Below are 26894 nucleotides of genomic sequence, written 5' to 3'. Positions count from 1 at the left end.
TAGTATTTATATATGTATATTATGTATATTATGTATAGAGGTGGTGTCTGTATGTGTGTTTGTGTGTGTATGTATTTGTGTATTATATTTACGTAGGCTTATTTATATACTGGTACTTCGGCGGGCCGGTTGCTCCTGTAAAGAAGATGATTCCAGGTGTTACGCCACCACTTCCATAGTCAGGTACGCCTGCTTTGTCCACCTGCGGTTACACCTTGCGTACCAGGACTACCACCGTTCGATAGTAACAATCTTCTATTGAATTCTCTCATCTCGTAATTATTATTGCCGTTGCTTTTTTCCCGCGTACCACCGCAATTGTGATTGGCCGAGGTTGGCGTGGTCTCTTCCAAAATTAATGCACAGTGACTATTCGTGTCGCTGTCGGCTCCGCCATCTTGAAGATTGTTCGCTAACAACGGATGTCGTCCGGTACTGCATTCCTCGGTTTGCAATAATAAAGATGCGTTACCTGTAAATGCAAAATCCAAATTTATCATTCGTATGGTCTGTTATCGTATTAGTTTATTTTTTTTTTTGGTTATTAATTTTTTTTTCAAATAATTTTTAATATTATTTCTATATCTTTCAATAATAATAATGATATTAATAATGATCGAAAACACACACGTGATTCTCATGATTTATTAATACGTATGACATATTAATAAATAATTAATAAGTTAACGTTTTCCGTTCGTTTTTATTATATCGTTGACACGCGTGTAATTTTATATCTATCCGATTTATTTCACATTCGATATATCTCGTTAATTAGATAAACAGATATTTAATATCCTATATTATATATGTATATCAGATTTAATTGCAATATATCTTCGGGCGATTTCATTTAATAATTTCTTGTTAAATAAAATTAACGAAAAAAGAACAAAAAATCAAATGATACAAAATAAAATTGAAAAAATACGCATAATATATTAAGGTGAACCAAAAGTTCGCGCATTTATTGCGTTGTGAAACTTCAATTTGAAACTGCATAATGGATTGTTACTTTTTCTTTTTTTGTAAAATTTACTTAAGAAATATAATATTAATGAAAAAAAAAAACACGCACAAATTTTTAGTTCACCCCATATATATATATATATATTCGTACGTGTATTATTTCTATAATTATACGTCGAAGCAATTCGTATCGATAAAATGACGAAACGATGGTTTTCATCGTCGTGGTAGTAGTCTCTCTCGTCGGTGAATAAAAAGATTGAGAAATATAGTCAGAAACGTATTAAACCAGCATGAGTCAGATCGGTTATTGGTCAGATATGTTTTTTTGGCTAGGTTTGACTCTTGATTTCATAGGAGAAACGAGATTTTTAGCCGTTGTACATACGGATCGTGCCGAGGTCGACTCTTTGCGGCGAATTGGAGTGGCACGAGATAAATACCAAATATATACATACATACATACATACATATATGCATATATACATACATATCTGCATGCATGCATATACATACGTACGTTTTCGTTGTAGTAGTGTGGTCCGTTGTTTGTAGTTTGAACATAACAGGGACGACATAGTTGTGTAGTTGTTGTTGTTCGTGTTAGTCGTGTAAATGTATTGGTAACTCTCTCTCTCTCTCTCTCTCTCTCACTCTGTAATGTCGAGAGTGTAAGTCGGTACATGGTGCATGTACAAGTGCATCGTGTCGAGAGAGATCGATCGTGCTCTCGGAAGCTTGCAAGCTTTCCTCTCTTTTCGGCTTTTTTTTCTCTCTCTCTCTCTCTCTTTCTCTCTTTCTCTCTTTTTCTCTTTTCAAGTTTTTGTTTCTTTTTCTTTTTTGTTTGTTTGTTTGTTTGTTTGTTTTTTCGTTACCTTTCTTTTTCACCCTTTCTTTTTGTCTTGTTATTTTTCTTTTCTCCCTCTACGAGTTAAAAGTTATTGTCCGATGACAATCTTTCGATTAGCCTATTGAAAATGTACTCTCTCTCGAGAAAATGTTTTTCTTTCTTCCTTTCTTTCCCTTTTGTGTGAATAATAACTAGAGCCTAACGTTTGAATACTTTTTATTATTTCATTTAGAAACAAGATAAATATTTGTTTTTGTAAGATAATTAAATAAAATATTAGATTATTGAGAGAATTTTCTTGTTTTGATCAAACCTTATTTTTTTCTTCTACATTTATTATATATCATCATAATAATAATAATTATTATAGAACATCATCTTTTATTTTTTTATAATTTCATCATCATCATCATCATCCGTTTTTCATGACACAACTATGAAAAAAACGCTTATTCTTTTGAAATTATTATCTTATGAATATTTTTACAATTCAATGTTCCTTGTTAGATAGATTTTCATTTAAAGGCGTGAAAGAGGAAGCTTTACAAACACTTTACTTATACCACATTTACTAACTTCCTCTTTTGGTTTATGATCAAAGACCAATCGATAGCTTGGAAAGACATAGTTTTTAAGATTCAACCGACAAAACGAGACACCGATTCTTCCTACGATAAGGTCGTAGGGTAAGAGTTTTCAATGCAAATGGAATTTCATAACTAGGACAGTTCGTGCGATCGTTTTCCACCATCCCCACCCCCTCCCAACCCTCTAACCACCTCCTCGTCTCTCTCTCTCTCTCTCTTTCTTGATATTTTTTCTCTTTTGCTCATTTAACAGGAAATATAATTGTTAGTTAAAATGTGTTTTGATCCGTGAGAAAAAGATTCCTTCATTAGAACAATCTTTGTGAGTTGTGTTTTCAACTTTAAAACAAAATTCTATTCCCATCGGAGTTACTTTAAAATCTATATATATATATATATATATATATATATAGAAGCAATGAAGTAAAAGAGAAAAAAAAATAGATTAAGAACGAATATTAGTTTGCAAAAAAAGAAAAAAAAGGAATTACTTTTAGGAAGTGGAAAGTTCGACTAACGTGAATTGGATAGGAAATCAAAAAGAAAATAAATAAATAAATAAAAAAAAATATAAAAAGAAGCGAGGTCTTGACCTCAATATTCTTTTCATTTCTCGATCGGAATCCTATCGAAGGTGGTTCGATTTATACGAAAAAAAAAAAAAGAAAGAAATAATATTTACGAATAATAGTTATATAGGTTCGTCTAGTGTGTGTACTAGTGTGTGATAGAAGGTGTCACATCTTCCGGTAGCCTTTCAAGACCTGGGTGTTACTATCTTTTTTGGATCATGGCCAGGTTCTTTCGTGGATAAGGTCGTAGAATTTGGTTAGTCTGCTAAGTATACCTACCTGAGAAAAAATGTTATTTCCTTTTTTTTATTTTCTTAATCTTAACTTTAAATCACCCATTTTTCGGTGTGTTTTATTTAATAAAGAAGATATCATCTTAAATGATATTCGTAAATGTTGAGAAACTATTAAGTTGATTTGACAAACCCTTAATGAAAATATAATTAATAATCAGATCCCTCATTTCTTTCAATTCAAATAGGTTCTAGTTCGTTATTTACTAATACGTATAAATAAATAAATAAATAAATAAATGGTGTACAACGTATTCAAATTATTTTATTTCGTTGTGAAATTTGAATAATAAATCATAAAAAAAAGGAACTGGAAAAAAATATCAATCTTGATATTATCGGTAGGTAGAACGTACATACCTGTCGCGAATAAAGCACACACACACACACACACATATATATATATTTTACGATACCATTCGGTTTTCCTTTTAGCTATTACTATCACTTGTACTCTATCGGTGACACTAGTAACAAATCCTCCTCTTCAACTTGGTGGAACCTTTTGAATAAGGATAAAAATGCTTATCGAAACGACGGTACGAATAGTAAAGTGAGATCGTGCTCGAAGAAATTTCTAGACTTTTCTTTTTGTGTTTGCTACTACTATTACCCCTTTTTTAAGTCTCCCTCCCAACCCACACCCCTGTTACGTGAGAAATGGTATGACGAACGAGCTTTATCTTTATCTTCATGAAAAAGAATAGAAAAAGATGATAGAAAGAAAGAACGAGTTATGGGAGTAAAAGAAGAAGAAAAAGAAGAATAAGAAGAAGAAAAAGAAAGAAAGAAAACGTATTCATTTTCATACTATTCTCGTATATCAAAACAATTTTCCCTCGATATGTCATATCAGAAGAATTTTTTGTTTCTTCTTTTTTACGATGTTCTTTTAAGGTACGATTTACTTCTACCAACCCCCAAAATGGGGGATTGTTGTTTCTATTCCCCCTCCCTTTTCTTTCTTTTTTAAATAGATGATAAAAGATCTTCTCAGTCTGGATAGATACATTTCTTTTTTATTTGTTTGTGTTTGCATATATATATATATATATATATGTATAATATATTGACAGACGACAAAAAAAAAAAGAAAAAAAACAGAAAAGTGGATTAGGTCGTTGTTGTCTATAAACGCAAAGCAGATTTTCAAAGGGGTCAAGGCTCATACGAGAAAGAGAGAGAGAGAGAATGTCTTCGACCTTCGAACTTTGATGTGTTGTCCCCTTTTTTACATATTTTTTTTGTTTTATCGTATCGTACAACCCCCATCAAAACTGATAAGATCACACACCACCTTGAAAAATAATCAATTAATTGAAAATATTAGGGTGAATCAAAAGTTCGTGCTTTTATCATATTGTAAATTGACTTTGAAATTGCATAATGGATTTTTGTTGTTGTTGTAAAATTTACTTTGGGAATATTAATATAAAAAATAAAAAAAAAGCCGCACGAACTTTCGATTCGTCATAATATTATAATACGACGGTGGTACGTTGAAATGTCATTTTAAATGGACGATGACGATCATGATAATGATCTTTCCCTCCCCCCTTTCCCCCCTCGTATTAACCTTTTTTATCGTACGAGCAAACAATTGTTACAATTTTACGAATCGTCGATTGATTTTAATCGTTATTTGTTTAACAATAAACCTACCGTGCTTCATGTTATACCTAATTTGTTTTTTTTTTTACATATGACGAATCAAATGACCCCCATCTTTAAAAAGTTATATGTTTTACGATGTATTTATAACAAAAAATAATATACCATTTATTCAATAAAAATGTTTGACTCTCGTTAAATGTAACACGCGATAACATTTTGTTAGAAATTTCTTCGAAAAAATTGACAATCGGTCATTCGATGACCTCCTGCCCTCCCTCCCTTAATCATGGTAGTACGTTTAATGTTCATTGTCAAAAAGAAAAGAATACAAAATTAGAGAGACGGACGTTCTATATGATAGGATTTATTTATTTTTTCTTTCCATCGTTTTTATATATTTTCCAATCTAAAATAATGAAACTTATGTTCATTTTACTGACGTTTCTAGGCCGTTTAATATAGAGAAAATTATAATAAGCGTGGCGTGTTTGCTGCGTTTGAAGGATTATCTTGTAGATAATTCTATTTTTCCTTTTCTGTTTCTTTTTCACTCATTTAGAGAGAAAGAAAGAGAAAGAGAAAGAGAGAGAGAGAGAGAGAGAGAGAGAGAGACTAGTATCTCGTTAGAAGCCGTAGAATATTTCTTTGTCATCTGTCGGGGTTGCTTTCAACCGAAGACATCTTCCACCCCCGTTGTCCCCCAACCACTCCCTTTCTAACCCCCTCTCTTCCAATTCCTACAACACACCCCTCTTTTCCTCCCTCTTATCTTCTCTTTTCTTTAGCTTTGTCCAAACAATTCGTTTAAAATTCAATCACATTTTTGAGCAAATATTTCAAATATTTTAAGCAAATTTTTTAATAGAAAAGTATAGCTTAACGATTTTAACTTTTTCTATTCGAATGATTTCATCTCTCTCTTTTTCTCTCTCTCTCTCTCTCTCTCTCTCTCTCTCTCATAAATATTACGAGATCGCGAAGGAGTAACAACGGCGAAGTTTTTTATTTTTTTTTCTTACTTTTTTTTTGGGAATAAATGGGGAAAGTGTAGAAAGTTTAATAAATACCACCCGCCCCCCCCTCTACGTTTCGTATCTTTCTACTACCAACGATTTACACTCCTCTCCCAAGCGAATTAAGTCGAAACTTTGAAAAAAAAAGAAGAAGAAAGAAGAAAGCTCTTCTACTTTTTTTGGCTTTTCTTTTTTTTTTAAGTTTAAATACAACAATTCTCGAAGTACCGCGAACAAACGTCGAAGTTTTTTCTTTTACGGCGTTATCATCCCTTTACACAGCACACACACACACACACACGCACACATGCACACGTGCGCATTTCATGATAAATAAAATTATTTAAAATCTTCTTTCTCGGAAATTTATATATATATTTTTTTGTTTAGTCGAGGATGAACAAAAAAAGAAAAAGAAAAGTCAATGATCAAATTCCGAAGTAATTGAAAAATAGTAAACGGTAAAGTTTGACGCGAATAAAGAAGAAAGAAAAAGAAAAAGAAGAAAGAAAGAAAGAAAGAAAGAAAAATAGAACGAGTCATAACCTCCTAAGGAGTTTGGTGAGGAGGATGGGGAGTGAGAGTGGGGGGTAAAAGTAGAAGTTAAAAGGTTAAAGTTTGAAGAACAACGTCGAAAATTATTTGTCGTCGTTTAAGGTGAGTTTCGTTTAAGGCAGCTGGTTGGCAGCTGGTGTGATATTTACATCTTTACGACTTCCGTTTTAAACACGAACTAGAGAGTACTATTGTGTTTTACCGGATTAATTAGGTGAACGAATACGCGTTCGTTCCCTTCTCCTAAAGATTTATGAATTTCACATGTTCCGTGATGGCGTTTTGCTTAACTCGTAAATAAACCTTACTCCATGTGTGCACGTGATGGGTGGGGGGTGGTTAAGAGGGGTTAGGGTTAGGGTTAGGGTTAGGGGTTAAGGGGTTGAGGGGTTGGTAGTTAGATAAGAAGATATCTTTTATGTAGGTAATAGGTACACCTATCAACCAACCAACCTACACTACCACGAGAACGTTTCTTTTATTTTTTTTTTTATGTTTCTTTTTTAAAGGGTATATCCTTATTCTTGCATCGGTGGTTGTCTCCTTTTTAAAAGGAGAAAATAGTTCGTAGGAACGGTTGAACGCACGCTTATAGTGGTCGGATGTTAACTACCGATGAACACGCAACGTTGTTCTACTTTTTTTCTTCTTCTATTTTTTTCTTTTACTAGTATATAATAATATATATATATATATGTATGTTAGTGTTTTACCGACGACATCGTTTCTTTTTTTTTTACAGGGTTCCAAATAAACACTAATGAGTTCACGTTCTTTTCTTTTTTTTTTTTTAATTTTGTTTTTTATCGAAACTAAACGCGTTTTTCTTTTGTTTTTCTTACTTTTACTATAGTATAATAATATATATATACGTGTTTTACCGACGAAATTGTTTTTTTACAGGGTTCCAAATAAACACTACGAGTTCACGTTCCTTTTTTTCTTTTTTTTTGTTTTAATTTTGTTTTTTTTATTGAAACTAAACGTAAAAAAGAGTTAGAACATTTGAAGAATCTTCTTTTGTTTTTAATTCCAACCCTCCCGCCCCCGCTCTTACGTCGTACACGTGTGATCTATAAATAGTTTTAATTATATTATCGAAATAATATCGAAAAAGGAGATTAATTAGAAAAAGTGATCTAAGATAATTTTCTTTTTTTTTTCAAATCCTTGAACACACAAATATAAAACGATTACTTTAAACGGTGTTAAATTTAAACTCATTACTTTCTTATATATATATCTAATGTAAGTAAGCATACGTTAGGCTTCGTAATCAACGACAAACTTACTTACGTCTTCGTCGATTATTCGAAATCGTTAAGAGACCAATTTTTATTCGATGATAATGAAGCTCAACTTAACTGTAAAAAGAAAAGAAAAGAAAAGGAAAGGAAAGAAAAGGAAAGAGAAATAAAAATTCGTCGCTAAGATTTTAATCGGATAAAAAATAATCTCGTTAATCTTCGAGATCAAATCGGTCTTTTATCTTTTTTATTTTTTTTTGTTTTATCGTATAAAGATTAATTGATTACGCGTATGTAAATATGCTATTTCTTTTTTTCTTTTTGGTTAATTAAATGTAATTATAGGAATTTTAGTTTTTTCCCTTTAATCCCCCCCTCCCCCACCCTCTCCTTCCGTACCTTTAGTTAAGTAATATATCTGCAATATAACGAAAATTTTATTTGAATCTGATAAGATATAAAGGGGTAAGGTAAGCAAAGTAGAATAGTAGGCATACTGGTAGATTAGTTTGACTCAATTCCAGTTGCTTCCCGTCACGCTATGCTCCTGTTTTAACCGGTGAGAATGAAACTAGCTTAGTTTTAGTTTAGCTAGCTTTTAAACGTCTACCTTTCGAAATTTACAACTTTCGAAGGATTCTCTTAACGTTCTAGTACGAAAGATAATCTATATATATATATAGGTATATATGTATTTGGTAAAATATAGTAAGTACGGATCGATGATCTTTATTAGAGTTCAACGTTTATATAACAAATCTTTTTTTATTCTTTTATTATTTTTGTGAACGAGTATATATATTCAGTTTCAATGTATTTGTATATACTATTTCAGGTTTTTAATACTACTACCTACTATTTTTCATGGCTTTGATATTTGATATTACTTTATACGTTAATCGAATTGTTCTTTGATTTATTTCATTATATATATATATGTGTATGTATGTATATATGTATGTATGTATTAATCACGCCTGAGATATACGTATAGAAGCATGAAAGTGAAATCAGACATTGATTGACAGATTTATTGCCCTCGCAAAAGAAGTTCCTGTAACTTGATCGGATGAATCAATCTACCGTCAACATAACGGACATTGCGGTAGTCCAGTCAAATTTAGTATATTCGATTTATATATATCAAATATATATAATAGATTTATTTTATAATATTTTAAACGAGATATTTAAAGTACTAATTAGAATATATGTGAGAGGAAATTTATTTAATAAAATAGTACGTGGTATAAAATAATATATATATATTAAAAAAAATAATAATAATATATATATATAAATTAATATAATAAAATTAATATATAAATATATATTATAAATATATATAATTATATAAATTATATATAATATATATAATTAATATAATAAAATTAATATATATATAATTAAAAAAAATGATAATAATAATAATAAAATTGATATAATTTTATTACAATTTTTGATACGAATATTACAGAATTTTTGAGCTAACGTCAATTTGACCCGATATATCTGTATAGTACCATCGAAATAACGATTTGAACCTAAGTAGTAGTCGAACCACTCGAGTCACGTCCTCGTTGAATAAGCATTACTTGTAGATAGGTATGTATTATCCCTAAAGGATACTAGACTTCGATAGATGCAGAATAGACATAATAACAATTTTCAAAGAATAGACTAAAATAAATATTTCTTATCTCTCGATATTGTTTCGTTTAGTTTCAGTTTAATTTACGTTAGTTTCCTTTTTTCTCTTTTTTTTTTTCTTTTTTTTAAAGCAAACAATTTGTTTGATTATTTGGCAAATAATTGAATGGAATTATTTGAAAAATTTATCGAGTAAAAATAATGTTTACCAAAATTGTATTCCCAATTGAACATTTTTTGTTTTTCCCGTTACACTCGAGAGACTTGTAAATTTCATTAGATCTAATTAGAATTTGAATTTAAATGACACTTTTTGTTAAAGGTGATAAGAATACTATCTATCCATAGATCAGACTAGATTGAATTAGGCTAAAGTTATGCGAAAAGCTAGCAAACCCTACAATGATCTTAATTTGAGTATAAATTTACATTGAATATTTTCATTTAAAATAAAAAAAGACGAATAAATTGGCTTTACTAATATCGAATATATATTTCGTATTTTCGTTTAACAATATTTTTCCAATACATAGTTTTTTTGAGATTTAATTAACGTTTAAATATAATCTCAATATTATTCGAAACGATTAGAATTTTTCTTTCTAATTTACGTTGAAATTTTTGGCTTTAAATAGAACGATAATTCCCATAATTATAATAATTAGTATAATCTAATATAAGAGAATTGACATATACGTATTATTCGTCAATATATTTTATCAGAATAAAAATAATATCAAAATTCGCGTATTATTTCATTTTATCGTATAAAATATATCCGTTATAATAATTTAATTTAATTAATAAAATAAATAACTTAATTAATAATAAATATATTAATTTATTATTAATAATTAATTAATAATAAAATTATCTTTAATTTTATCGATCGATTCGAATGGAACGGTAATATTCGAATGTTTCAACAAAAAGAAGAAAGAAAAAAAACACAAGACGGTATTTATAAATACAATTTTTTTTCTTTCAATCACGCGCGAACAGTATTACCATCACCGAATCAAATCGGATCGATAATAAAGTACGTTGCAAGTTCTCGTAGAAAAACGACAACAGTTAGAACAGAGTTTTCAATAACTAACTTTTATTTCTAAATATATCCATCAATCCATCCATCCATCCATCTATCTATCTATCTTTAATATCCTTTCAACCATATATATTTTTAAACGACTTTAGAAAATAATTACATTAACTATATTTAGTTTCTACTTTAATTGTCCCATAAGTTTACCGTTAGAGTAATAAAAGAGTAAAGAAATGTGAAGTAAGTAAAGAAGAGGGGGGAAAAAAAAAATAAAAATAAAACGATAGTAAAATTTTAAAAACGTTCCAACGAAAAAATTTTATATGCCTTTCCTCCCCCGCCCCGGCCCCCACCCCCTCCCCTCTTCTCCTCTCCCAGCCACCACGGTTAGAAATTTCGTTGCTCTTTTCGCGATTATCGATTTGAAGTCTTATTTTAGTTTCTACGGGGCCATCGAACCTTCTTCCCTCACCTCCCTCCCCCCCCCAACCCTAACCCCTCCCCACGAACTTTCGTAACTCAGTTATAACACGTTTATGCATGTGTATTTTAACGTGTAAACTTGTAGCCAGCGCGTACAACAACACCACTTCCGCATTTTAAATCGTTCATTCCCTTAGTCGTTTATTAAATCATTTTAACGTTGAATTAAAAACGAGGGCTGTGCACGAATAAAGATTTGCAGGTATAATATTGCGCATATATGTGTGTGTGTGTGTGTGTGTGTGTGTGTGTGTGTTGGTAGGTAGGTAGGCAGGTAAGAAGAACACCTTTGACACGAGTCAACCACGACAACGAACGATCGTTGTTAGAAATTAAACGACTAACCATAAAGTCGACTACTACTCTTTTTAAAGTATCGCAAAACTTTTCAACGGAACAATATTATAAACTTTGTCTTTTTATATATCTTTTTATCACTTTCTTTTCCTTATATATATATATATATTGTGATAGGTATAGTACATTAAGTTTTTTCCCTTGGAAGAAAAATTCTTTAACCTTCTTCTATCTTGACTTTTTATCTTTTTTAAACATCTATAAGTATATATCCAATGATAGATCATTTTTATTACCAGTTGTCGGATATAAAAAGCGATTTTCCGAACCTCCGTTATTAACGTTTTTTCATTCCACCTTTTTGTTCTTTTTTTATACAGCCACTTCTAAGAAAAGGATTCGTTTCGAAAAAACAAAATGGGGTGGGTTCGGGGGAATTTTCTGGTATGAAATTTCGTCCACGACTATTATCATCGTCACCCCCCTCCTCCTTTAATTTCCATCGTTCTTTTATTCAAACTTCTTTCTTTTTTATTTTTCTTCTCTCGTACTTTTGACATTAGAAAAAGTGAAATGTATTAAATCGATTGTATGATAAACGAAGGAAATAGAAAAATTGTTCCGTGAGGAGGATTACTTTCGAAAATAAAAGAAAAAAAATGTAAAAAAGGACAGTGGTACGAAATTTCCTCCACTCATCGTCCCCTTTAATTTCCATCGTTCTTTTATTCAAACTTCTTTCTTTTTTCATTCTTTTGATATTAGAAAATAAAAAACAAAGAATTTATTAAATCGATTGCAATAAACGAAGAAAATAGAAAAACATTGTATGAAAAAGAATTCGTTTAGAAAAAAATAAAAAAAGGAAGAAGGAAGGGGGGGAGGGTTTAGTAATTGATATGAAATTTTTCCACGACCATTGTCATCATTAATCATCCCCATTAATTTACATCGTTCTCTCATTCAAACGTTACTTCTTTCTATTTTCTTTTCTTCCCCTCCCCCCCACCCTACGCCTTATTCTTTCGATCTTACTTAAGGGGGGAAATACGTGTAGAGGCTTCGAAAAATTTAATTTTTTTTTTTTATAAATCGCTTGTAAAATTATTCAAAAATATAGTCATAAAATTTCAAGTCAAAAATCCAAGTCGTTCAAAAGTTATAAGCGATTAAATACAGAACAGTCGAGCTTTTTTCAAACGAAACAACTTTTTTCGAAATTGTGTACACTCTAGCTTAAAAAGTTTTTAACCAATCATTTTGAAATTTGGAATATAGTTTCTTTATATAATTACGCTCTATTTGAAACTGAATCATAAGCGATATCTTTGTTTAAAGTATTTTTTTTATAATGAACAATATATGAAAAAATAATAAAAAATCATGCTTAATGTTCATACCCCTCGAAAAAATACAAATTTTCATTTTTTTTCTAGGGAAATGAGGTTCAAATAGAAGATACACATATACAAAAAAGTAATTTTTCTTTGTAATTGATTTTTGATAATAATTGTGGCTTCCAAGATGTACACAAACTGCTCAGAGTCGGATAGAAACCTAAAATGCGTGAAAGCTGATATCTCCGCTAGTTTTCGAGATAAATCTTTACAAATTTCGGAATACGTTCTCAAATATATGTGTAAAATGACCTTATAATATTAATAAATAATATAAATTTTTAATACGTTAAAAAAATTCATGAAAATCATGATGAATATACCGTTTTACACGTATTTCCCCCTTAAGACAAAAAATGTATGAACGAGAAGAAAAAATAAAAAGAAGAAAAGAAAAGTGTTAAAATATGATAAATAAACAAATAGATCAGACCTACCGGAAGGAGTAACGGCGTTAGGCAAAGTTGTTCGTCTAACGATGCTGCCATTATTCGTTGTTGGTTCGGACATCACTTGGGAAAATGGCGGCTGGGCAAATGTCGTAGCCGGTGGTGGTGGTTCACGTAACATACGTATCTTCTGTATCATCTCGCGTATCTCGTAACGCAATATACCGAGGAAACACAGCTTCGTAAATGCTACTACACAAAAACCGAATACGAATAATCGATCGGATGTTTCTCTCAACCATCGTAACAATGATTCGTCGCATCCACGGGAGTATGGTTGTTGGCAGGTATCGGTGATATTTATACTTGTAATACCGCCGCAACACGTCTTTGGCCAATAGGATCCAAAATCACGAGGCCCTGTTACACCGCAACACGTGAATTCCTTTTGCAAACGATCCCAGTGTTCGCTGAATCGTGGCTCTTTGTCGTACTCCGTCTGTCGAACAATTCAACAACAAAAAATACAACAACGTTTATAATAAACGATTCTTTTATATTATTCTCTCCTATTATTACCCCCCCCCCTCTCCACTACCCCAATCCCCCTCGCCGCAACCCCATAGCCATATTTCTCTTTATAGGATTTATTATAACTACGTTCAGATACAATTGTGAGAATACGCGTTTTATGTAACTGACGCCACGTTCAACTAATATATAAATAAATATAAATACGATTAAATATATTTTAAATAGATATTTCTATTATATCCGATGGATTTAGGACAATTATAACGAGTCTTGTTTTTGACAATCAGATGTAACTACTATTATGCCAATATTATGTTATAATTCTACATGACGTTTAACTGAAATAAATAATTCAACATAAATACGATTAATAAAAATAAATATTTCTATTCTATGGGATGAATTTAAGACGATTATAACGAGTCTTGTTTTTGACAATCAGATGTAACTACTTTTATGCCAATATTATGTTATAACTCTACATGACGTTTAACTGAAATAAATAAATCAACAAAATACGATTAATAAAAATGAATATTTTTATTCTATGGGATGAATTAGGACAATTATAACGAGTCTTGTTTTTGACAATCAGATGTAACTACTATTATGCCAATATTATGTTATAACTCTACACACACATGACGTTTAACTGAAATAAATAATTAAACATAAATACGATTAATAAAAATGAATATTTCTATTCTATGGGATGAATTTAGGACAATTATAACGAGTCTTGTTTTTGACAATCAGATGTAACTATTAGATGCCAATACTGTGTTACATAAATCTACGCGTGACGTCTAACTAAAATAAATAAATAAATAAATATAAATACGATTAATATATATAAATTGATATTTCTCTATTCCATCGGAAAGATTTAGGACAATTGTAACGAGTTTTGTTTTTGACAATCAGATGTAACTATTAGATGCCAATACTATACTTTAACAGCAGTACCTGTCGGTTCTAGTGTCTTTTGTTCGATTGATATTGAAACTATTATATTTTTTTTATGTTATTTTTCTTTTTTTACATCGATACGATACAGGTGCTTGATTAAAATCCATTATTTTTATTTTTATTTCGTGATTTCTTTTCCCCACCTTCTTACCCCCCGTCGAAAAATAAATTTCAACGTAAAAATGAGAGAACTCCGGGATGAAAATTACTCCTACGACTTTTTCGTGCTCTGATATTTTCCGAGAGTAAAAGGTTATTATAATCAGGAAATGATTATCGTTTAACAAGCGAAATGGGCGTTATAATTTGCGAGAAGGTTTTGCTACCTATTTACAAAAAAAAATTCAATATTTTTCCTTTTTTTCTTTTTTTTTTTAATTTAAACAACCTACAGATTGAAAATATTATCAAGTTTAATTATTGATTAAAATAAATTAACACTTTTCTTTCACCATCCTTAAGAATTCAACAATGAAATGTATTTTTATTGTTAGATATTAACGCGTTTAATTAATCAATATACTTTGCTGTATGTTTCAATCATTGTAGTAATAGTAATAATAGTAATAGTAGTAATAGTAGAAATATCATCGTCGATGTAGAGATATTTGTCCTATAAAACAACACTAAACTCTCCGGCGTTATAACTTTCTTAATTGCGACAAGATAAGATTTAAACGATCTACGGTTAATCGTTTTCGAAGGATGCCATTAATTTGCTTACATATTTTCCTCTGACGCGTATAACAATCATTTAATAACACAGAAATCCCATTAAACAATAATAACGATCGTTGGAAAATTTAGCGCGCGAAATTTGTTCACCTTGTAGAAAGAAAGAAAGAAAAGAAAAAAACGAAAGAAGAAAGAGACAAAAATAAATAAAAAGATCGAGAGATTGTTAAACTAGGGGCTTAAGAAAAAGAAGTGAAAAAAGAAAAAAGAAAAAGAAGAAGAACAACAACCACCCCCATAATTTTGTTCTCATACGTTCTCGTTATCGGTTCGTGTCAATCTACGCACGTTTTCCGTTAGATTATGCGATCAACTTGGGATAAAAGAACACAAGGAACACAGGGTGGTGGTGTGTAACGATTGCAAATATATACGATGGAAAGAACCAAGAAAAAAAAAAAGAGAAAAAAAACGGCTTCGAGAAAAAAAAAGATTAGGATATAATGTTTTCGTGATAAGAAGATACGAAAGCAACTCTTCGAACGTTGATTTTCTTTCTAAAAACGTTTTTGTAACCTACTCCCACCCCCCTCCTCATCAACTCTCCCCCCTTCCACCACCACCACCCGTTTACAAGTTTTTACAAGAGAAAATGCGAGAGAATTTTTCATCGTTCCGTCAATTATTCATTCTTCATTTTGACACTTTCATTTCGTACAATCGATTATTAGTTTTTAAAATAAATATTCATATTTATTTTCGATATATTTAATCGTTATTTGTCGATATATGATAAATAAATGATCACAGTATTTATAATTACATGTAGATATTTGAAATTGTTTTACAAACGAATACGAGATGTTAATATTGATATTTTATTATACAATATTATACTAATCATGAATTTGATTCTATTAAAAGCATTTGAAATTATTGACCCAATAAAAACAGTAATAAAAAGAATGAAAAAAAAAACAAAATTGTTATCTAACTACAATTATCATTGGGAAATACAAAACGGTGAATAAAACGATAAAAAAAAAAAGAAGAAGAAGAACAAATACTTTTGTAGAAATGAAATATTTCGATTGAATTATTGACTTAATTAACAAATAACAGGTGTTTAATGTGAAAAGAGAAATTTCCTAATTGTGATTCAATGTGTCATAATAATAATAATAATAATGCCCTTTACCTTTTCATAGTTAATAGGGCTGACAGGGTGTACGACATATCTTTATATATATATGTATATATATGTTGCAATATATACATATGTAGTAGACCCAAGGGCGTCGTGATAAACAAGTGGTCTAACAGCACTAAAAGCGTGCTCCGAATACGAAGCGAAGTATGTTTACATATTCGTTGTACTACTATCGCATAGGACGCATATATGTGGTTATGTCAGGTGTCTTGCCCACTCGAGACAGTATTTTGCATAACATAATATATAACTTATTAGGGAGACAAAAATTATACAAAGTTTGGCCTAAAAATTAATATGAATTTAAAATATTTACAAAAATAATATAAAATGATATAATTGGTTTTTTTATCTTGTCTGAAAAATAAAATTATTAAAATAGGTGTCTTTGGAAAATTGGACGGGTTAAAAAATCTTTTTGAACGCTATTTTTGATCTTGTCGACGAAATAAATCAAAATAGCCTTCAAAAAGATTTTTTAACCCGTCCAATTTTCCTAAGACACCTATTTTAATAATAAAATATTATATTTGATATTCTTTTGTATATATTTACAATATATCTAATATACATATATACCTTATTAGGGAGAAAAAAATAATAGAAAGTTTTTTTTGGCCTGAAAAATATAATGTAGAATAATATATTTAAAAAAATAATATAGAATAATATATTTACAAGCTTAATATGGAAATATGATGCGTTACTTTAATTTTAATATCGTATAACGTGAGAATTATTCTACAGGGTTGATAAATAATATTTTGGCAAACTATAGATCAATAAATTACGGGAAAAAATAACTGCGTTTGATCGTTGCTTAATTGTAAAACAAATTATACAATTTTCAATGAAATTTTCTAATCAAAAAGACAAATACAAATTGTTTCTAAAATAATGAACGTATTATATTCTTGAATGAAAAAAAATAGATTAAAAATGATCTTTAATCATTACCGAGATTCAAAATAAATTAACTGATTCGTTGAATTTAACGTACAAAAATGTTGAATTCACGTTCTACGTTCCAGTTTACGACAATACGACAGATTTTAATCGTATAGTATTATTTTCTAACGAAATATATGGTAATAGAAAAACAAAATGGCGAAAATAAAATACGTAATACATAAAACATACATAAAGAAAGAAAAAGAAAGAAATTTACGATAGGTTAGATGTCACACATTGATCGATCTATGCAGGAAACGTAGGATCTACTCTAAGTGCATAGGTGTGTACATGTGTGAGAATGTGTGTATGTGTACTACACATTGTGTAGGTATGTGTAAGTATGTACCAGTTAGTATCGCATGGTCGTAATGCAAACGCACGTCTACACAGACGCACACATACACACGCATATTCTCTCTCTTCTCAAATGCAATTTTATTTATGTACGTATATATGTATTATATATATGTACGTATGTATGTGCTGATACATGCACACGTAACAAGAATAGAGAAACAGGAACGTGAACAGATGCGGACCAACTCGTTTGCTCAAAATAATCTTCATTTCTCTTATCTCGTTTGTTGTTGTTGTTGTTGTCGTTGTTGTTGTTTTGTTTTGTTGTTGTTGTTATTATTATTATTATTATCATATTTATATCTAAGATAAAATATATTCGCAAATAAAATTATATATATATATATGTCCGTACTACATATGGTAAATTATTACTGTCACGATGATGCTCGAAAGTAAAGTGGATTACGATACCAGTGTGGCGTGCATTTTATATCATACAACCCCTATCCTCCCCCCCTCGCCACCACCGCCGCCGCCACCCCCGTAAGATTTTTCTTTACAGAATCTGAACGTAAAATCTTCAAGGACGAATGTACGTAATGTGCAATAAACGTGCAGTTAGAAATGCTCGCGACCTACATTTTATCGGGATGAAATATCGGTTGCTAACTTGAGTATAAGATATATATATATATATATATAAAGGGTGTTTCAAAATACGCGGACCTAACTTCAAAGGTGACTGCGTTATGCTAAAATAAGAAGAAAAAAAAAAGAAAAAAAAGTTCATATACATATTTGAAACGGTCTGTCTGTATATATGTGTGTAATAAGTATATTATACGTCAACGGTGCTGATATTGCACGGTTAAACGTGAATTTACGGTTAAACGAAAAAGAAAAAAAATATGTAAGAGAGAAATATATTTCTTGCTTCAACATATTGTCGGGATTAATTATGAAAGAGAAAAGGAAAATATTCTCTAATAATAATAATAATAATAATAATATAATAATAATAATAATAATGATAATAATAATAATAATAAATGTGAAAAATAAAAAAATACGTTTAAGAGTAAAGAAGAAGAAAAAACTTTTCTTTTATATTTCCCACGAGAACGCGATTATTTTCCTTCTATTTTCATACTTTCATACTTTTCTTAAAGGACAAATTAAAGATAACGACACTCCGTTGTTCTGTTATTTTCTTGGACCATTACCAAAACGCGTTTTAACAATTGGAAATAGAAGAGGTATATAACACACACACACCGGAAAAAGATTTTCTCCGGATATTTTCAACAGGTATCTCTTTCCACTAACCTCTTTTAATATATAGTAGTATAACGTGTCATTATTCGATTTCAATGAAAAGCTTCTGGTTCGCATTAGTAACCGATCAAATTTCATATATATATATATTTGTGTTTTCATTTATAACTGTGAACTGACTTAAGCGATTATTTTTTTCATACCGAATTAAAGAACAAAATATATGTATAATATATATATATATATATATATATATATATATATCACACTAATATAACTATATACATATATATAGTTATTTTATATATATAGTTATATAGTATAATTTAGTTATATACTAGTTATATAGTTATATAACTATATATAGTTATATTAGAGTGATATATTGTGCATTTATTGTCTTGTTTCAGATAGTGCAATTTTTTGAAGTGAATAAAATGATTTTTATTGCAAATGAAATATCAATTTAAAAATGCATGAACTTTTGGTTCACCCTAACAAAATTATATAAAATACGCGTCAAAAATATATATATATAAAATCTTGTGAGAAACGCGAAGAGTATAAATCTTACGAGTACGTGAGCAACGTAGCGAGAAAAATGGTTAGAAAAATTCAGTTGCCCGACACATTTTCTCCGATGACATTTTAAAGAAAGGAGGGTGGAGGAGGGATGGGTGGGTGGATGGTGTAATTCTTCGGCCTCAAAGCTTATCCTCTGTTTTACCGTTTACACCGGAATCATTCGAGAGAAGATAGAAGAACGAGATAACGCGTAAAGTGGCATGAGAATGAAGCTTTGTGCTGGGTCAGCCAACCGCAGCCAACCAACGTCAGCGCATTATTCATTTCTTATGTATGAGCCACATTGTGACGAATACAAACACGTACTTACACGTATTTAGAAAATACTGATGATCGTGGTGGTGGTGGTGGTGAGGTTGTTGTGTGGGTAGATGGGTGTAATGTGTATGTATGCGCGTATCTTTCTGTGTTTTTCGTTTTGAACATATATATATATATAATTCTTAAAAAACAAGAGAAAAATAGGAAAATAATAATAGTAGTAGTAGTAGTAATGGTAGTGGTTTAGAATTGTCCTGGAATTTTTCTCTCTGTGGCGTTGATTCGGTCGCTACCAAAGAAAAGCCATTTTCTCAACGTGTAATGACAAAATGGATGCCAACATAATGGTGCCACTGACAAAAGAATAATATCTTTACTATTCTTATCTCAACAACCGGTTCACCGGTAATACGGTATTCGCTTTAAGAGTTCGATAAACGTTGTGAAGTATTAATTTCTTTTTTTCTTTTTTTTTTTAACCTTATTATCTCGATTATCTCGAAGGTAAATTATAATGATATTATTAATTTGAGGTTATGTAATAATGTTTGATTTTTTTTTCACGTTTCATTCAACGCAATTATACTTTCTGTATTCTACCGTTATTATTATTATTATTATTATTATTATTATTATTATTATTATTATTATTATTGTCATTGTTATTGTAACAGTGTAAGACTGCTAAATCTGAATATCTCAACACTATCATAAAACCCCTCTTATCACACCAGCTTACAAGTCGTCCTTTTTGAATTCCCTAAAACAAACTCCCCAACCATTACCATAGTTATACTTTTATTTACAAACCAACGAGAAAATATTTACATTTTGTCTTTAGAACAAACCCTTGAATGAATATAACAACTCGTATTATTCTAAAATCTACTTTTGATTCTAGAAAATCTCTAACGGTAAAAGTATAATACATCAAAATTATACAAAGTTGTCTTTTTCTTTTTTTTTCTTTTTTTTGAGTATTTTAAATTCCCCTAATATTATTTTATTGAAAGATTAGCTCTAGTATTACGTTTTTGTTGCTTCATTTAACGCGTCAACGTAAAAAATAGAAAAAAAAATCTAACAATCTTTATATTTTTTATTCGATAAAATTACTTACTTGAAAGGAAGAATATTTGGCAAGTATAGATGCGAGTTACTTAGAGGTGGTTTATACCTGACCGAATTTCAAGGGTTAATGTCCTCACTAGAAGTAGTCTATCTCAACCATAAATCAATCCAATGTTCAAAGAGAATCGTATATCAATCCCAGCCGTCTTACTCTAATGGTGGTGGCAATGGTGGTGGCAATGGTGGTGGTAATGGTGGTGGTTGGTTACCCGTATTTTAGACTAGCAAATTTCACAAAGTCCTACATTTTAATCGATTATAAGTTAAAGTTTAAACAACTTTGTCTTGTGTTTCTTTATACAACGAAGAATAATGAGAGGATTGTCTTACGAACTTATGAGGGGGGAGAGGGGAGGGAGGAAGGGGAAGGGCTTAACAACGTTCCCATTCGTGGTGTCTGTCTCTTTGCCGTTGTGTGGGAAGATTAAAAGAAAAATATTATTTTTTTGTCTACTATTACTACTACTGTTATTACTACTTCTTCTACTTATTCTTCTTCTTTTAAAGGATAAACTTTTATCGATCGGTACATTTTCTTCTCTCAGCTTTTGTAATCCTCTCGATGTTTTTCTCTATGGATATAAAACTGTTTCTCGGATAAAAATACATCCTTGTCAGCAACGTGTGTATAGGTATATTCTTTTTCGTACTTTCGGTCTTTTTTTTTTTCTTTTTTTTCGTTTCTTTATCCTTCTACCTTACCTCTATTTCCTCGAAAAACTACTTTTTTACGAAAGAAGAATAGAAATCGTTTAAAATCAAATATTTAATCACGCTTGCTTGAACTGTTATACCGAGAATATAATACCTTGCGAGAAGAAGAAAATTTCCCCTAAAAGATTTGGGTATAAATTTTAAAGAAAACTATATCCACGCGTTCGTTTAGAGAAAAAAGAAAAAGAAGCTTGAAAATATAACGATGACATACAACAAAAAATGATGGATTCGTTGTACGCCTAGTTTTCTTATTTATATTGGGTCGATATTTTTTTCAACATTTTTCATTATATAACATTTGAAAGAAAACAAACAAATGAATCAATGTATGAGTGATCAGTATTATATCGATTGATATAATTATTAATATTTATAATAAAATATAATATAATATGTAATCTTGTGTGTGTGTGTGTGACAAAATTCTAACCAATATATATAAACGTTAACAAATTATTATTTATGTATTGAACAAAATATATATATATATAATAATAGAGATATATAATTAGTTGAATCCATGATATATACATATTATTATATTATGATAAATATACTATAATATAATGATTATTTATCATACATATATATATATCAGATAATTAATTAATTATAATATTTTATTTATATTATTATATAATATTTTATTATATTATATTATAATTATAATTTTTTATTTATATAAATAATATAATATTATTATATAATTATATAATTATATAAAATATAATTTAATTAATTATAATATTTTATTTATATAAATATATAATATATATAATATAATTATTATTATTATATATATTATATATTATTAATTATATTATTATTATATATTATAATATTATTATTAATTGATATTTTATTAATTTATATGAGAGAGATCCATATATATTATTAATTATTGATCCATTCATTTAACAAAATATTCATTGAAAAATGTTTGAAAATACAGACCGAATAAATAAAAAAAAATATATATACATATGTGTCGTATATAAATCCGCAGGAGTATAGTAATAACGTGTATCTTTTTATCCAGTCAGCGTGATAAATCTTCTATAGAAGAGTTTTACTACGGGTCTAGATTTAATGGTCCCATTGAAAATAAAGGGGAAAAGTTTATCGTTTCTTCTCACTCGATAACATTCTCACAATAGTATCGATTTTATTTCTCTTTTTTTTTCTTATTACACAAATATCAATAACATATATATATATTTGTTTCCCATGTTCCTTTTAGTTAATTCTCTTTATTTTATTGTGGAAGAAAAAAGAAATGCAAGCAAGCAAATATTCGAGCAAGGTAAAACAACGGGGAAAGAGGGGACAGGAAGGAAATAATAATTACACCGAAATAATTCAAAGAAAGATTCGGTTCAGGGAGTATGAAAAGAATTGAAGGAAAGAAGATAAAAAAAAAGAAAGAAAGAAAGAAAGATAGAAAGAACGGATTAAGCGGACCATTACACTACCCCAACCCCCCACCCGCCCCCACCCCCTATTCTAATTATCATCGAACTAGGGGTACGATCTTAACATTGTTTTTCGCGTCACGTATTTAAGTACTTTCGCATTAGGTCGACAACGTCAGCGAACGTGATCTCTTTTTTTTCTTCTTTTTTCTCTTCCAACTTGAATAAAACTAGTCGAGCAAGCAAGCAAGCAAGCAAGCAAAGACTAGAGAACTAAACTCGGATGTTCGGGAAAGAAAGAAAGTGAGCCAAGTTGGGGGAGGACGTTCATCTCGAATTCACGATATCTGGATAATTTAAAACGACAAATTGTGATTTAACTTTGGTCTAACTTGTGCCAGAATATTATCGAATATTGTTACATTAGGATAATATTCTTATTCAAGTTTATATTTCTACGAATTTTAACATTAAACCTACCGACACTTCATATATTCCTATATTCACTGATTTAAAAAAAATATAATATATTATAAATATAAAATAATAAAAATAATAATAATAAATAATAATATAAATAATATAATAAATATATAATAATATATATTTATTATTGAATGTGATTTTTAATCAATCGGATGACGAACGAAATATTTCCTTTTTTTTTTTTTATTTACTTACAATTAGAAATGAATATGGTACCTTTTGCACGCGATTTTCTATCGGATTTATTCGTTTTCACAAATTTTACAGGATTTTTTTTTTTTTTGCTAGATAGATTTAGTGTTAAATAAATAAAAACGAAAATAAAAAGAAATACGTTTAACCCTTTAAAATGTGGAGCACGGCTAAAGATTGCAATCGGCTGCGACTGAATTGATTTTTTCTATAAACGTTTAACTATATTTTGATGAAATAAAAAGAAAAAAAAAAAAGAAAAAGCATGGAAAAGAATTTCGAGTCAAGGAAAGGTGTCAACGACAAAAAAGTTGATAAACGCATACATATGTGCGTCCTTAATCGCGGATTACTTTCGTTGGACGCGTATATGCGCCCATATATCACTGAAAATAGTTAAACGTAAACAACAAATCCAATAAAAAGAAGGCTAGACTTTGTCGTGCGATAAAATAATCTAAAAAAAAAAAAAAGAGAAACATATAAATATCAGAATGAATCAAAAGTTCGTGAGTCGTTTAAATAAATATTTCCAAAATAAATTTAACAGAAACAAAACAAAAAAAAAACCAATCAATCCATTATGCAGTTTATGTAAGACAATAAACTGACGAACTTTTGATTGACTCTTAATCCTTTGCACTCAAGCGGCGCCGATACGGCGCCCGGCCAATTTCAAGTGTCAACTCAACCAAAACTAATTACAGAGTGTAGTATTTATCAAAGTTTCTTTTTTTTTCGACATATAAATGAATAAACTGATGATACTTTATTATTTCTACACGCTTGTTTGTTTATAAATGTTTTTAAAGTACCTGTAAAATGTCTACTTAATAATTTGGCCGAAATCGTCTCGAGTTGCTGCAAGCGAACAAGGCCTCGAGTGCAAAGGGTTAATAAGATAAAGAAAGGTATAAATCGAACCTGTAATCGTAGGCTTAGGGTGGGCCTCAATTGGTTGTTCATCTCTTTGGAACGGAAGACCCAAACGATACCAATAACGATGTCCCCTAATAACAGTACCAAAAGTAAGACCCAATATACGTGTAACAATTTAGCGCTGAGTCTTCTAACGGCAACACAACCAAGTAACTGTACTAGTCCCAATTGTGTACCCAATGCTAGGTATGCATAAAGTGCCGTCGGATCGAAGGCCCTTGGTACGCCAGGTATTACGTGCCTCCTAGGATCCCCGGTGAATATTATAGACATAGATACGACAGCTGCAAATGCGGCCGCGCTGAAGAATAATACCCCGTTACAGGCGTAAATCCAAATCCGATAATATCGCATTGCGACCTCCTGGCCACCTGCGGTGCGTCTTTGAGAAGACGTCACCGAAACCGGGGCCTCCTCGAGCGCGTATTCGCGGCTTCCGCTGCTCCTACGTACGCTCCTCTTCACTATATTATTTTTTTTCCCGCTTTCGTAATTATTATTATTATTATTATTATTATTACTATTATTATTATTATTATTATTATTATTATTATTAATATTATTATTGTTGTTGTTATTGGTCGTAGGAGTGTAACTGTTTTCGTAGTTGTTGTTGTTGAAATTGTTGATGATATTATTATTGTTATTATTATTGTTATTGTTATTGTTGTTGTTATTATTATTATTATTATTATTAGTGGTCGTGATGATGGAGGCGTCGGTAAATCGCCTATGTTCCTGCTGACGATCGTCCAGCAAAAAAATAAACGGCGGTTTCGTGCTGCAGTCCTCCTTCGCTGTCTTTTGGCGGTGCGTCGACTGCGGGGTGACCGAACGTTGCAGCAGCATCACCGTCATACTAATCGTGCCTCCCTGGTACGCTTATCCTCGTCGTAAGGGGGTTGCTTCCAACGTATAAAGGACAAAAATCGAAGGAAAGTGTTGTAATGAAAATAATAAATGAATGGTGATGTTCTCGTTGTTGTTGTTGATGATGATGATGATGATGAAAATAGGAATAAGTTGGAAAGGAAAAGAAAACAAAATAGAAAGTGGTGGTTAAAAATGAATAATAATATAAATAGTAGTAGAAGAAGAAGAAGAAGAAAAGGAAGAGGAGAAGGAGACGAAGCGTGGCCGAACGAGACCAGGACACTTCGTCTCCTGGTGAAAAAAAACCGAGGAAAGACGTGTGTCACGCGAGGCACCCTCTACCCCAACACGATGGTTCCTTGTTCATTGTAAATCTGTTTAGATGAGAAACCGTTGTCTCTTCAAACAGTTGCTGCTGTTCTTGTTACTGCTGCTGCTGATGATGATGATGTTGATGATGATGCTGATTATGATGATGATGGTGATGATAATATTGATACTGCACGATCGTTTTTTCTTGACCGAACCGAAATCAGTTGATATCTGCACAAACAGAGATTACATCTTATTAATTCAAAATCGTTCCTTTTTTTATTTTTTATTTCTATTTATGATCTAGGATAACTGTGGATAATGAAGGAGATATAAGGACAATTTTGAAAAAGTTTTTAAGTTTTTAAGGTTAGGTTTAGTCGGAAGGCATAAGGAAAGTGAATAACTGACGGATAAATTCAGCAAAATGTTACGAATGAAAATTTATTCTCCCTCTTTATTTTTAAACTTAATAGAGTAATACTAATGTATTAATATTAACGTCTGCAAAAGATTTCTGATTGAAATTTCAATTATGAAACAATAATGGTTCTAAAGTAACGAGGACCAGGTCACACGTGTGCATTTGTTTTACCTCGTCGAATGTATTCCTGGCAAACCATCAAGTATCAAATTTCAAATGTATTTCCATTTAATATTGCTATATAAATATATATATATATATCCCTTTTTACCGTTATTTCGAATAATAAATCCTATTCTTTTCTACACGTGAAATAGATTCTAAAATAAAAATAATAACCCGTTATTATTTCTTTTATTTCCCGTTCCCCTACCACCACCACCACACCTTGTCGCACGAATATCTAATAATCTCGAACGTGAAGTATACATTTTATTTTTTTTTTTTTAATACTCCCCTACTAATACTAAGAAATTTACTACTATTACTACTATTACTACTACTACTACTACTACTACTGTATATACGTGTTACTACATTATGATATTCTACTGTCGTCCACCAAGATGTAGGAAAAGGGAGGAAGGGAGTTTCTACTGTAAATTATCCCTGTCACGTGTTCCCCGTCTTATGAAAACGCTTTCCCTTCGGACTTAACGATTCATAAACTTCTCCTTTCGTCCT

At 30.4% G+C, this 26894-nt stretch overlaps 2 protein-coding genes across 3 annotated transcripts in view; one reads left to right on the top strand and one right to left on the bottom strand.

Annotated features, from left to right (window-relative positions):
• The window catches only part of LOC122519757 (pseudouridine-metabolizing bifunctional protein C1861.05), a 49535-nt gene that overhangs the window by 9759 nt on the left and 12882 nt on the right, over positions 1 to 26894 (top strand). The window lies entirely within an intron of this gene.
• LOC122519759 lies at positions 59 to 25621 on the bottom strand. The gene is made up of 3 exons (XM_043639438.1): positions 24587 to 25621; positions 13010 to 13460; positions 59 to 472 (listed from the first exon to the last, which is right to left on the bottom strand). Exons 1-3 carry the CDS (start codon positions 25457 to 25459, stop codon positions 180 to 182), a joined length of 1617 nt encoding a protein of 538 aa, XP_043495373.1. The 5' UTR covers positions 25460 to 25621; the 3' UTR covers positions 59 to 179.

Source organism: Polistes fuscatus, unplaced genomic scaffold (genome assembly GCF_010416935.1).
Source record: "Polistes fuscatus isolate 324 unplaced genomic scaffold, CU_Pfus_HIC Scaffold3, whole genome shotgun sequence".
Lineage (NCBI taxonomy): Eukaryota > Metazoa > Arthropoda > Insecta > Hymenoptera > Vespidae > Polistes > Polistes fuscatus.
This window is presented reverse-complemented; position numbering and strand designations above follow the sequence as displayed.

Excerpts from the sequence above, each read along its gene's own strand:
- LOC122519759 (XM_043639438.1), bottom strand. The coding sequence starts at position 25,459 with ATGACGGTGATGCTGCTGCAACGTTCGGTCACCCCGCAGTCGACGCAC. Across the intron at positions 13,461-24,586 it reads CCCTAAGCCTACGATTACAG|ACGGAGTACGACAAAGAGCC; the intron begins GTTCGATTTATA and ends ATTGTTCGACAG. Across the intron at positions 473-13,009 it reads TAACGCCGTTACTCCTTCCG|GTAACGCATCTTTATTATTG; the intron begins GTAGGTCTGATC and ends TTGCATTTACAG.